We start from the raw sequence: 13,959 nt of genomic DNA, 5'->3' as shown, positions 1-13,959 counted from the left end.
TTTCCAGGGCCAAAGGGGGGGGGTCTAATTATTATTCTTTCTGACAACCTGTCCTAATAGTCAGTGCTCCCTGCCCCTAAAATTCATTCATCTTAAAAGTTTGAGAACAGCGTCACCTAATAAGTTAATATCCCTGTCACTATGAGCCAACACTTATTCAAGAAAGTTGCAGCTTTGCACTTTGAAAAGGGTTTTTCTATTTCCTTTCAAACATATTCTTTTCTTCCCCACATATTTTGGACCTTTCGACTCTAAAAATCCTTTTATTTGCTCTACCTGGCAATCTGGCTCTTGGCTTTTTTTTTTTTTTTTTGTATTTCTTAAGATAGAATCTTCTTGATTTGTACAGTAGGTGGCACTCTTGTCCCATTGTGGAGTTTTTAGATGTAGATGTGCACAGTGTTTTCCATATTGACTTTAATTTAATTTGTTCCATAATCCATTCTAGTTAGGCCTTACTGGTTAACTAAAGGGGAGAGGTAGTTAGTGATAAAATCATTGTCTACAATGGTTTTTGAGATTTTCCTTGTTTCGTGTTATAAATTGATAACTTAAGGATTTTATTTATTCTTTTTAAAGTATTAAAGTGTTTTATAGAAGATTTTCTTTTTAAAATGAAATTAATGCCATAATTTATTAGCTTCAGGTACATCTAGAAGACCCTGGGTACTTGGAAAAGTAATGGAAAAAGAATACTGTCAAGCCAAAAAGGTAAAACAAATTATAGGGCGTGCTATACAAAACATAGAATTAGTAAAGAAAACTTATCATGCTTTGTGGAGAAATTGGTAACAGTCATTTCCCATCCAATTAGAGCATAGTTCCAGTGAGACACTCAGCAAGGTAACCCCTTTGACCGTAACGCTAATTAATGCTAGCAAATAATCTTAATAGGTATGTGCCATTTGCCATAAGTGAGATAGACCAAAGCTTCTTAAAACTCTGGGTCTTGGCCCCCATATAGGGTCATATAACTGAATGTTGTTGGGGGGGGTCACGAAAAATTTGGCAACAGTAAAAGGTTATGTATACCTATCTTATACACCTATATATCTGGGAGCATGTCAACATTTCTCAGGCAACAAGGGGTCATGAGTGGAAGAAATTTAAGAAACCCTAGGATAGACAAGCAGTTCTGTTGCCTATTGAAAGATTAATTCTTGCTTTACTCCTACTGAATCAGTAGTATCTTCTTACATGAAGGGTAGCTTCATAAATTAATGGTAATCATCAGGGAGTTCTGTTTTTATGTAGAAATATTTTCTTGTTTGTCTCCCAAACCTCCCTGAGTGAAGATGCAAAAGAATTATTTCATGGTTTAAAAATAATAGATTTATTGTCAAGAATTTATTTATAATCAGTAGGCCTGTCCGTGTCTTACATTTAATAGCATCATTCATTCTACTGAAGCACCACTGAAGATTCACTCAAATCCTCTGTAATTACTACAGAACTATTTTTTAGGTCACCTAGTATTATGCAGTTCCTCAGTTACTTGCAGTAATAACTCTTAGATAATGTCCTACCTTAACTTGGATTCCACATGCAAGAATTAAGTAGCATGGTAAGAGTACTTGTGTATTTGGTTTGGTTATTTAAAGAAATATTTTTTCTCTCTTTTAGGCACAAAACAGATTCAAGGTTCCTCTGGGTACCAAATTTTACAGAGTAAAAGCTGTGCCGTGGAACAAGAAAGTATAACCCTCACAGGAAATTCATTTCATTCTGTCATATTTTTTCTGCCTTGTCCTACAGTGTTCATCCATCACTCCAAAAATAGAAGGCCATCTTTTTTATACAGAAGTCAATATGACAATATACTTCATTGATGTACAACATTTACTTTTTAACAAATTACATTTTAGAAACAAGAAATTCATCAAATCCCTTGGCTGAATTACAGTTTTTTACCCAGATGACTCTAGAAATGCGGACCAAATTAGTTCTCAAAGGGCATACCCTATACATTGTGGCTTATAAATTAGCCATATTAATTGCCTGTTAAATATACATTAGCTCGAACTTAGATGTTAAATGTTAGTTACCATTATTACCAGCATTTGTCCTTTTGTGAAATCGTTATCAGGATACTTGCTCTCTTTAACACATTCTTTATAATATGTATAAATTCTTCAAAACTATTTAAAGAGGAGTGTCATTGCATGCAGATAATCATATAATTTTCTTAAACATGAGTTTGCCTCTGTAGATAACTACCACAACTTGTTTCATTATTTTTTTTAAATGCCCTTTGATGTTTCAAGGAAGAAAAAAAGGAACCCTACAATTGGATTGACTGATTTTAAGATCAGCCACAGGTGATCAGCAATCTTCAAAGCACTTTGGATGGATTGATCATATAGATTCTGAAGGGAGGAATCTGTGCCATTTGACAGTTTTAAATGTAAACACATGAATCTTCCCAATAACACAGAAGTCTTGTATTAATCTATTTAGAAAAATCATATTGATGAAATTGTAATTCATGGTTGAGTTTCAGGAAAAAAACACTCATTGTACATTAACCATATAAAAGTCATTTAAGTAACAAATTATTGTATTGTAAAAGACATGTAGAATTTTAAAACAATAAAGATTTGAACCTGTAAATGTGTGTGCCTTTTAAAGAAATGGTAAGTTTTTTAATAAATTTGAGTGAATGCTGGAGAGTATGAGAAGATTATTCTGTATCATTACAGCATGGAGAAACACCTGTATTACAGAAATGGTACTCTTTATTTTTTATTACACGGTAAAGCAGTGTTTTCCTAAGAAGTAGAAATGAATCGTGGCAAACTCCCTTTGCTCAGAGAAGCAACTCTTAAGCAAAGGCATTTCAAAGAGTTATTGGGTTAGAGAGGATAGTGTTTCAGTTCTGTTGCTATAGGACAATAATGAAATTATTCATTTGCATATAATATTTAACAGTATTTCTTCATGAGAGTTAAATGGTTTTTTTAAAAATAAAAAGATGTGTATCAGAACAGAAAGCAAAATGGAATAATAAATACAACAGTGTAAAAAAAATTCCTGAGTTTGACAACATATTAATAAATGAATGAATGATTTAAAATGTTTCTATTTAATCTGTCCATGACTTCTTGGTACAAAAGAAATAGCCAACAAACTGTTTTGTATTTATTTGTCTTCATCTGCGAAATAAAATTATGGTGAAGATTTTTCTCTCCTTAAGCCAAAGGAAAGCACAAAAATTGACTAAATTTGGTTGTATTTTTGAAAAGTTAAGAGACAGGTGGTTGTTGCAGTGTTGCATAGATAGATCCCGAAAGAATAAGATTCATAGACTTGTGGCACTAAATTGTATTAGTAAATATGACAGCAGATCCTTCCCTTTAATACTAATGCTTTGACCTTTTAATGTTTAATTTCTTCCCAGTTAACAGCATTGTTCTAATCTAAATTTGTCAGTTTTGCTGATGTTACATTTGAAAACTTGAATGTTGTTCCTTTGCATTAAAGAAAAAAAGATAGTTCAGTGTACTTATATAGATTGCAGTGCATTCACACATTTTCATCCTATGTAGTTCTCGTACCTTTCAATTAATTTTCCATAGATCTATCTGGCAAGCTAGTTCAGCACTCAGGTTCTCTGCCTCTCATTTTGGGATGATGCACCCACCTCTTTATTCATTTCCTTAATGAAATCTTGTGTCCCTTGTTACATGCAAATCACTGTTGGTAATATTCTTTATTAATCACAGTTTAGGTTCTAAGAGATTTTTGCTTCAAAGCATTATTTTTAAAAATACAAAGCAAAATTTAATTTAAATTTAAAGGATCTTAACCATCCTACATGTATTAGATTGGTTTCACTTAATTTCTGAAAACATCTTTAATATTCTATTGAGTTGAGCAAAGAGAACATGGAATATTACAATTAAAGTATTGTTAATTTCTGTTTGCAAATAAGTATAACAAAGCATTCATTTCCTCAGTGCAAGTCAATATTTGTTAGCCTAGGAAGGACTTTGAGGTCATTATTTTACGGAGAGAAAAAGATATTGGTCAGTGTGACTCATGTATGTTTCATATTGAGGTGTTCAAAGAGATATTCTCTTCCAACCTCCATATTTCACAAATGAAGAAAATATCTTAGGTGGAATGTCTCCATCCAAGATGGAACAAGTAACAAAAAAAACCCAGTATCTTATCCTGTCTCCAACCCTAGCACTCCTGCCTAACCAGACAGCCTCTGAGCAGTTTCTAAGGCTTAAGCCCCCAGCAGTGAAACTAAATGACTTATTTAGTTGCCAACAATGTAAATTATGGATGAGAGAGGAGAATGGGGAAGAGAAGGAATGAAATAGGCTGGAAAATGATTATCACCACCAACTGCAACCTGGTATTACTCAGGTTCAATCCTAATTTGTTATAATTTGACCTGAAACACACAGCCTTTGAAGCTCTTCAAAATTGCTCTGTAATGAATGGCAGGAATCATAAATCACTTTTTAAAGCTGTATTTGAGAAAAAAAACTATATAAAACATTCTTGAATATTAAGGATTTTTACGAGTATTGGAAGCATTTGATTTTGGCAGCACAGGGAAATCTGGATGTGGAAAATCTTTCCATCCAAGGCAGTCCAAAAGGAAGTAGCAGATAAGATAATGATGCCAGTTTTATAAAGATTAAATGAACTTGTCTAGGATCACACAGAGGATTTCTGATAAGACATATCCCACTTATCCTGAATCCAAGGCCAGCTCTCAGACTGCCTCCAGAGAAAAGATTTATATACTTATAAAGTACTCATTTTTGAAACACGAGTTCAGGTGAGTGTATCCCAAACATTTTTGGGATGAAATAAGCATTTCTATAGCATCTACTCTGTACCAGTCAGAGTTTTATACATTTTGCAAGCATCTCCTTTGATCCTCACAACTCTGCAAAGTAGGTGCTGTTATCTATATTATAATTAAGGAAATGGGGGCAGACTGAGGTTAAGGGACTTGCCCACTGTGCTGGCTAGACACCTCTGCTTCAGCCTGATTATAGCAGTTTTGAGGACTGAGGAAAAAAGAAATATAGTTCTTTCATTTCAATTTTTGACAAGGCTAAAATGATGAAAAGGTCTATTTTCTGTACCATATGCAGGAATTTTATGTTAAGGGAGACTAATGATAGAGAAACCACCTACAATGCTACTATTATTCCATAATAGTCATATAGGTGCATGGTGTGGGGAAGGCCATCCTCTGACATCCTTTCATATGCCAAATTCAACAAAGATCAAACCTTTGGTATTACCATGGGGAGTTAAAAACTTATAGATATTATGATCTCTCCTGTTAGGAAACTTCAACATCGACTAATGAGAAGTTCTATTTAGAAATGGTGGCTAATTTTCTTAAAGCATGTATATTTTCTTCTGCTGATCTATATTATAGCGTGGTAATTTTGTGTAACTTACCTCAATAAGTCACTTCACAAAGCCCTCTGGGACTTTTGCTTCTTAAAATGAAGGTAGTTGTGCAGAATTTGGAGTTAGATCCATGTTTACCCCAATTTATATTTGTGGAGCTGATTTTTTTGTACCCAAGTACATGACTTTTTCATTTATTTCTGTTGCTTGTCTTATAGCCCAGTGCTCTAGCCTTCCAAGATCCTTTTGGGTCCTAATTTTGTCATTCATTATGTTACCTTTATGTCCCAGCTTGGTGCCATTTGCAAATTAGTAAGCATGCATAGTGCACAGGGCCAAGTGCAGATCTATATGGGGTACCTCACTGGAGACCTCCTGCCAAACAGACACTGAACTAACTCTAAAGAGCTCACCTGTAAATCCATCTGACTATAGCATAGTCTAATTCATCCCTTTCCCATCTTCTCCACAAGAATAGTATGAAATTTTATCAGAGGCTTTGCTAAAAGGGAAACTAGATCCACAGCATTTTCCTTATCTAGTTTAGGAATCCTGTTAACAAAGGAAAAGAGGTAGTCTGATTTGACTTGATCTTGATAAAGCCATGCTGTCTCACTGTAGTGGCCACTTTCTAGATATTCATCTGCGGTCCCATAAGTAATCTGTTCTAGAATTGCCCCAGTAATTGAAATCCATCTCACTGACCTATTATGTTCTCTTCCCTTTTTTGAAAAACAAGACATTTGCCTTTTCCCAGTTATATGGTGCCTCTCCTTTTCTCGGATCTTTCAAATAGCAGTAACAGTGGTGCCAGTTCTTTCAGGACTCAAGGAAATGGTTGATCTGGGCCAAGTTCTCATCCAATCAATCCCAATATTATCCTCTTGAGGGACCTCTGGGTGTCCCCAAACCCATTATTTTCTCACAGTAGGTAAAGGAGGCCATTCTTTGCCTCATTTCTTACCTAGCCTTAATTACTGAATGGGCTTTGCTCAGGCATACTGAGACCTGAGAAAGACCTTAACTTCAAAAGGCCAACATCTTCCATTGCATTCCTGGCCATCTCTAGTTGTCTTGATGTATATCTTGCCCCTGGACCCAGATGGTTCTGGAGGAGAAAGTGAGACTGGTGATGTTGCATAACTCAGTTTCACTTAAATCTAATACACTGTAAGTCATGACATCACCTCCCCATGTCATGGTCTTCTTCCACGAACAAAGGACAAACAACAGCAATATAATATCTAATTTGGGAAAATACATGGACCATCTTTTCCCTCCCTTATCTTTTTTTTTTTTTACTTCAAATTCCTTTAATTAGATTCGAAAGACAACTGTCATATACATACTTACCAACCTTTGTTAGGTGTCAAAGAATCTGTCATCCCAACATTATAAGTAACCTTTTGTATCCTCCTTAACTGTTCTTGATTCTGCTTTTTAAAACAGAAAGTAGAATTTGGATCAGTACCTGTACTTGGAGACTATTCAATTTTTCCCAATTTTTTTTTTCAAATTCTCCCTAAAAATTCAACCTCTGACCTAGTTCACTCATACAAACCTTTCTCCCTACTCAGTTTCTTTTTGTTGGACACTAATTCATTCTCTTTTTTCTTGGTTCTTCTATAGAAGAAAGGGGAAAAAACATCAGTTAACCTATTTATGAAGTGGTCAGTCCAGACCTCTAACTAAAAACCTACAAAACAAAATGAATTCTGAGATCCCTGCAGCCCTTCTGGCCATGAAGCTAAGCATGTGACTCGGCTTTTGATTACTGGAAAACACAGCAATCCCTGTTAATCTACTCTGAGAATCATTGCCCTATCCCTAAATGAACTCACAACTCTTCCCTAAAAGGTAAAAAAAAAATACTAATTCAGCATCATAGGAGACCAGTTCCCACAGGGTAGAGGAGTATATCTGAGCCTGTGACTCTGGTTGGGGCCCTTATCACAATTTCAAGATGATTTTTTTTCCTAGTTAGCCTTACAGAAGGCATAAACATTCCAGGGAAATGGACACTTAAAAAAGCAAAAACAGCACTAAACAGAGGGATGCTAAAAGAGAAAAACATTACTGACAGCGTACCACTATCCTCCCAGTTCCTCAGGCTTGCAACCTAGGTGTCATCATCAACTCCTAACTGTGTCTCTCACTCCCATATCCAATCTGTTACCAAAGCCAGTCAATTTCACAACATCTCAGTACCCTTCTGTCTGGTATTACCACTGCCTTGGTGTAGCTCCTCATTTCTTCATGCCTAGACTATTATAATAGTCAAGTCTCTCAGCACACTCCAGGCCATCTTCCATTTAGCCACCAATGATTTTCCTAAAGCACAAGTATGACCATGTCACTTTTACTCAGTAAATTCCTGTGGCTCCTTATCACCTCTAGGATCAAATAACAAATTCTATCACATGCAAAACCCATCATAACCTAGGTCCCCCTACATTTCTAATCTTATACCTTATACCTACCCACCCCCCTGGTGAAGTGAATAGAGCACTGGCCCTGAAGTTGGGAGGACCTGAGTTCAAATCTGACTTCAGACACTTACTGGCTATGCTATCCTAGGCAAGTCACTTGACCCCAATTGCCTTAAACATCCTAGGCCATCTCCAGTCATCCTGATATATTTCTTTGTTTGTTTGTTTGTCTGTTTGTTTGTTTGTTTTTGCGGGGCAATGGGGGTGAAGTGACTTGCCCAGGGTCACACAGCTAGTAAGTGTCAAGTGTCTGAGGCTGGATTTGAACTCAGGTACTCCTGAATCCAGGGCCAGCGTTTTAACCACTGCTCCATCTAGCTGCCCCCCTGATATATTTCTTACCACTGGATCCAGATGACTCTGGAGGAAAGAGGCTGGTGACTTTGCACAACTCTGCCTCACTTAAATCTAATTCACTGGGGCAGCTAGGTGGTGCAGTGGATAGAGCACCGGCCCTGGAGTCAGGAGCACCTAAATTCAAATCCAGCCTCAGACACTTAACACTTACTAGCTGTGTGACCCTGGGCAAGTCACTTAACCTCACTAATTCACAATTGCCTCACTAAAAAATTAAAATAAATTAAAAATTAAAATAAATCTAATTCACTGCAAGTCATGACATCACCCTGATGTCATGGTCCTCTTTCAAGAACAAAGGGCAAAAACAACAACTCACCCCCCACCAAACACTCTTAGATCCAGTGACACTAGCCTCCTTTTTCTCAAACAAGACACCTTGTCTCCATTTTGGACATTTTCACTGGTTGTCCTTCATACTTAAAATGTTCTCTCTCATTCTCACCTCTTGGAACCCCTGGCTTCTTTCAAATCCCAGCTAAAATCCTATCTTTTATCAGAAGCCTTTCCTAATCTCTCCTTTTTCCTTTTTTTTTTTTTTTTGGTGGGGCAATGAGGGTTAAGTGACTTGCCCAGGGTCACACAGCTAGTAAGTGTCAAGTGTCTGAGGCCAGATTTGAACTCAGGTCCTCCTGAATCCAGGGCCAGTGCTTTATCTGCTGTGCCACCTAGCTGCATCCCCTAATCTCTCTTAATTCTAGTCCCTTCCCTCTATTGATTATTTCCTAGTTGTTCTCTATATTTCTTATTTGTACATAGTTTTCTACCTCATTAGACTACCTTATTAGAACTTATTAGACAGTCTAATAGGTCTCAAGGGTAGGGATTGCCTTTTGTCATTCTTAGTATCCTCAGTGCTTAGAACAGTACCTGATACATAATAGGCACTTAATAAATGCTTATAGACTGACTAACTTGATGGATCAAGGCCTGTGATGCTCACATAGGCAATCATGCAATCAGTATAGGATATGGACCTCTTGAGCTAATTAAGAGACCAATAGTACAAATATAAATACTATTTTCCACATTACCCAAAAGTTGAGTAGGCTACATCCAGAAACAGTAAATTCTCTGTCTCTGTCAGTGGTGTTTTGATGTTATAGAGGGGATTTCTGTATGGATATAGATTAGATTAGAGGCTCCTCTGAAGTTCCTTCCAACCTGAGGCTCTGTCTTTTTGGGAATAAATAATAACTATAGATCATAGGAAAGTTGGTGGAATTTCAAGGTCAACAAAAACGGCTCTTTTAATTATATCAGGAGAGAAAGGAGATTGTTAATGAGTTGTAGAATATCCAGAGGAGAGCAACCAAAGAAGCGAAGGGCCTGAGTTTATGACATAAAAAGGTCAGTTAAAGTAACTGCCAGGAGAAAGGGGCAGCTAGGTGGTGCTGGAGAGAGTGCCAGATCTGAAGTTAGGAAGACTCCTCTTTCTCAGTTCGAATCCAGCCTCAGACTCTTACTAGCTGTGTGACCCTGGGCAAGTCACTTAACCCTGTTTGCCTCAGTTTCCTCATCTGTGAAATGAGCTAGAGAAGGAAATAGCAAACCACTCTAGAATATTTGCCCAGAAAACCCCAAATGAGGTCACAAAGAGTCAGACATGACTGAATACAACTGAATGACAACAAAAGTCAGGAGAAAAGAAGACTCAGAGAGGGAGATAATAGCTCTGTCAAAATATTTGAAGGAATGTCACTTAGGAAAGGAACTGGACAGGTTTTGTTTGGCTATGGAAGAGAGAACCAAAGCAATGGACCTAAGGTGGAAAGAGTCCAACTGGATGTCAAGAAAGACCTCAGACCAATTAGAGCTGTCCAAAAGAAACACGGGTTACCAAAAAAGGGAGTGGATTCTGCCTCCTTGAATATCTTCGAGAAGAGGCTGGACTAGTCCAGGTAGGTTATAGTGGAGATATGGATTGGACTAGGTGGTTGCTAAGCCCCCTCCAACCAGGGATGTGCTGGCATGGAGGGGGGAAAGATGTACTCATAAGAAACTTAAGTTTAACCTGCATTAACATTTTCTTTATCATTTTCTTAAGTCAAGACAACCAACAAAACAATAAATCAAGCCCTGATTTGAAGCAATTGCCAGATTTCCAAGGTATAAATTCTCAAGTGAGAATTTAACAATTGGCTCTCATAAACTGGTACACACTGTCTAAAGCACAACTGTTAAATTCATCCCAACTGTCAAATTCTGAGAATCTGTGTCTTACCCATGGTGATAAAATAGTAAGTTTCAAAGGACACATTTAAACCTAAGTCTCTCAGTGCAAAACCAGTGTTTTTTCCATGACACCTGTCATCTTCACCTCCATATATACTTAACCTTGTTATTTTACTATTGTTCAAAGTCTCACATTGAAACATTCTGGTTTTGTTGTTGTTGTTGTTTTGTTTGTTTTTTTGTTGACGCAATGAGGGTTAAGTGACTTGCCCAGGATCACACAGATAGTAAGTGTCAAGTGTCTGAAGCCGGATTTGAACTCAGGTACTCCTGAATCCAGGGCCAGCACTTTAAACACTTTACCACCTAGCTGCCCGGAAACATTCTGTTTTACAGAAAAACCTGGAAAGACTTACATAAATTGACACAAAGTGAAGTGAGCAGAACCAGGAGAACATTGTACACTGTAATAGCAATATTGTACAATGAACAACTGTTAATGACTTTACTTTTTTTTTTTTGCAGGGCAATGAGGGTTAAGTGACCTGCCCAGAGTCACACAGCTAGTAAGTGTCAAATGATTTTGCTATTCTTGTCAATACAACAATCTAAGACAACCTCAAAGGCCTCATGATGAAAAATCCTTTCTGCCTCCAGTGTAAGAACTGATAGAATCTAAATGTAGACTGAAGTATACTATCTTTCACTTTCTTTGTTGTTATTGTTCAAATTTTCTTCAACAAAATGACTAATATGGAAATATGTTTTACATGATTGCTCATGTATAACCTATATGAGAATGCTTACTGTCTCAGGGAGGGGGAAGAGAAAGGAGAGAATTTGGCACTCAAAAATTGTTTTTAGGGGGCGGCTAGATGGCACAGTGGATAAAGCACCGGCCCTGAATTCAGGAGTACCTGAGTTCAAATCCAGCCTCGGACACTTGACACTTACTAGCTGTGTGACCCTGGGCAAGTCACTTAACCCCCATTGCCCTGCAAAAAAAAAATTGTTTTTACATGTAATTGGGGAAAATAAAATATTATTTAAAAGAAAAGAAAGAAACATGCTGCTTTAGCCAAAATTAAAAAAAAAACTTGTCATGCACTCTATAATCTTTATGTATATGTAAAATGGAGATTCTTTCAAACAAATTCTTAACATGGTGATAATGAGTCTGAACAGTCAACTTTAAACTATGTTGTTTACATACTTGTTAGATGGCTCAAGCATACTGATGGGAAATATGTGGACCAAGCTCCACCTCTTTGTTTCATACACTCCCCCAAATAAAAAGTTATAGTTGTTGTGGTTTTAGAGGTAGTGTGGCTAGGTGATACGAACCCTGACCTTGGATCAGAAGACCTGGGTTCTGGTTCCAACTGTACCACCAACTGTGTGACCCAGCAAATTGCCATAAGCTCATTTTTCAGATAAGCAGTATCAATCCTATGGCACACTTGAGAACGTGCTTTGTAAACCTTCAAATGCTTTATAAAGATGAAATGATTCTTACCAGCAGCCTTAGTTTAAGAGGAAACAAGTTAGGACAAGTCTCAGCTTGTCAGAATACCAGATAAATCCTCATAAAAATTTCCTGACTCTATGGTAACCACAGGTCCTTCCTTTGAATCTCCTAGTAAGACCTCACTGGATCCCAATCCCACTTCCTGGATTCTTTTTAGCAATAGAAAATTTACACGTTTACTACTCAAGCTCTTGAATGGCATTCAAATACAGTGCTTTAAAAATGTTTTATTGATTTTTTTTTTGTGGGGCAATGAGGGTTAAATGACTTGTCCAGGGTCACACAGCTAGTAAGTGTCAAGTGTCTGAGGCTGGATATGAACTCAGGTCCTCCTTAATTCAGGGCTGGTAAATTATCTATTTCTCCACCTAGCTGCCCCTTGATCATTATCATCTTCTTCTTCTTCATATTATGTTATTTATTTAAATTTTTGAGTTCTAAATTCTATCTTTTTTTCATTCCCTCCCTCCCTCCCTTCTCCCTTCCCTGAGGTGGTAAGCAATCAAATACAGGTTATATATGTACAATTATGTAAAACATTACCATATTAGTCATTTTTATATTCTTTTTTTAAAGAAAATCACTATCACTTCCCAATGATTCCTCTTCCTCCCCCTCTGCACCCAAGAAATCCCTCATTTGTAAGAAAAGTACAAACAAAGCAACATATTGACCATGTCTCCTTATGCACCTGCACTCCACCATCTCTACTGAAAGGTAGGAGGCATTCTTCACTTGACTGAAGTTACAGTTGGTTGTTGCATTGATTAGAGTCCTAAAGTTCTTCAATGTCTTCAAGGGTGGTTTTCCTCTATCATCAGAATCACATCAGAATGATCTTTCCAGTTCCATTCAATTATGAACATTCAATTCCATAGTCTTTGAAGCTATAATGTTCCCTTATGCCATTCAGTCTCCTCAAAGCATACTGAGAAAAAGTATAGCAATGATTAATTTATGTTGTATTCATTGTGGTACTCATGCTGCATGGTTAGCAAAGTTTTAATCCCTTTTGAATTCTGTTGTAATATTGGTGTAAACAGAAGTTTAACCATCCCAAGCTTAGAATAAAAATCCAGGTAAATACATTTTAGTACATAAACTTATTGTGCTTAAAAGAGGGTAAAGCCTTTATTGACCATCACATGAGTAACTTATTCCTACAATCTACTAATAGTTAACTGAACCACCTGAAACTTCTGTGGACTGCTGCTATTGAGTGTCAACTAGCCCATTTTTCAGTTGTTTCTGTCAGTCTGTCTGTCTGTCTCTCTCTCTGTATGTATGTATATTTATACATACATACATACATACATACATATATATATATCAGGATCCCATTCATAATTCAGTGCTTTCATATATCTTTTAAAAAATGTATTGATTTGACTAATTAGAAACGATCTTCTAGGGGGCAGCTAGGTGGCGCAGTGGATAGAGCACCGGCCCTGGAGTCAGGAGTACCTGAGTTCAAATCCGACCTCAGACATTTAACACTTACTAGCTGTGTGACCCTGGGCAAGTCACTTAACCCCAATTGCCTCACTAAAAATAAAAAAAAAAAAAGAAACGCTCTTCTAGATATCTAAGAGACTAGCACATAGCCATTAACTTTCTCACTTATGACAACACATTTATATAGCAGCTGTGAGCCCTTTTTTACCTTCCATGAACAGCTGAATTTTGTAAACACTCCCAATTCAGTGTTATTTTTTGAATCATCTTTTCCCATGCATAGATGGATAGGGAATGATTAGTCTTTTTTTTCTCCTTTTATGGGAGTTTTTGGCATGTCTAATATCTCCTTTTATAGTACTTTCCATGTGTGAACATATTCATTTAAATAAACTAAATTACTCAATGTCTGAATTTGAAGACATTTTGGGTACAAGTATTATATATGTGTTTTTAAAACATTTCTTTCAGCTTTCTACTCTTAAAAATTCCAGAACCAATAATATCCACACACACACTCCACCCCCAGCACTTCCCTGGTATTGTGAAAAGAACACTCAATTTGGAAAA

General features: G+C 36.8%; 1 protein-coding gene across 3 annotated transcripts in view; it reads left to right on the top strand.

Moving 5' to 3' along the window:
- RB1CC1 (RB1 inducible coiled-coil 1) overlaps positions 1–3,054 on the top strand; it is a 94,460-nt gene extending 91,406 nt beyond the window's left edge. For all 3 annotated transcript variants that reach the window (XM_043988219.1, XM_043988204.1, XM_043988211.1), the window contains exons 23-24: positions 641–711; positions 1,624–3,054. In XM_043988219.1, coding sequence (XP_043844154.1) covers positions 641–711; positions 1,624–1,701 — 149 coding nt within the window. In that variant the 3' untranslated portion in view covers positions 1,702–3,054. The remainder of the gene's footprint in view (positions 1–640; positions 712–1,623) is intronic.
- Positions 3,055–13,959: the final 10,905 nt, after the last annotated feature.

This window comes from Dromiciops gliroides, chromosome 1 (assembly GCF_019393635.1).
Source record: "Dromiciops gliroides isolate mDroGli1 chromosome 1, mDroGli1.pri, whole genome shotgun sequence".
NCBI lineage: Eukaryota > Metazoa > Chordata > Mammalia > Microbiotheria > Microbiotheriidae > Dromiciops > Dromiciops gliroides.
This window is presented reverse-complemented; position numbering and strand designations above follow the sequence as displayed.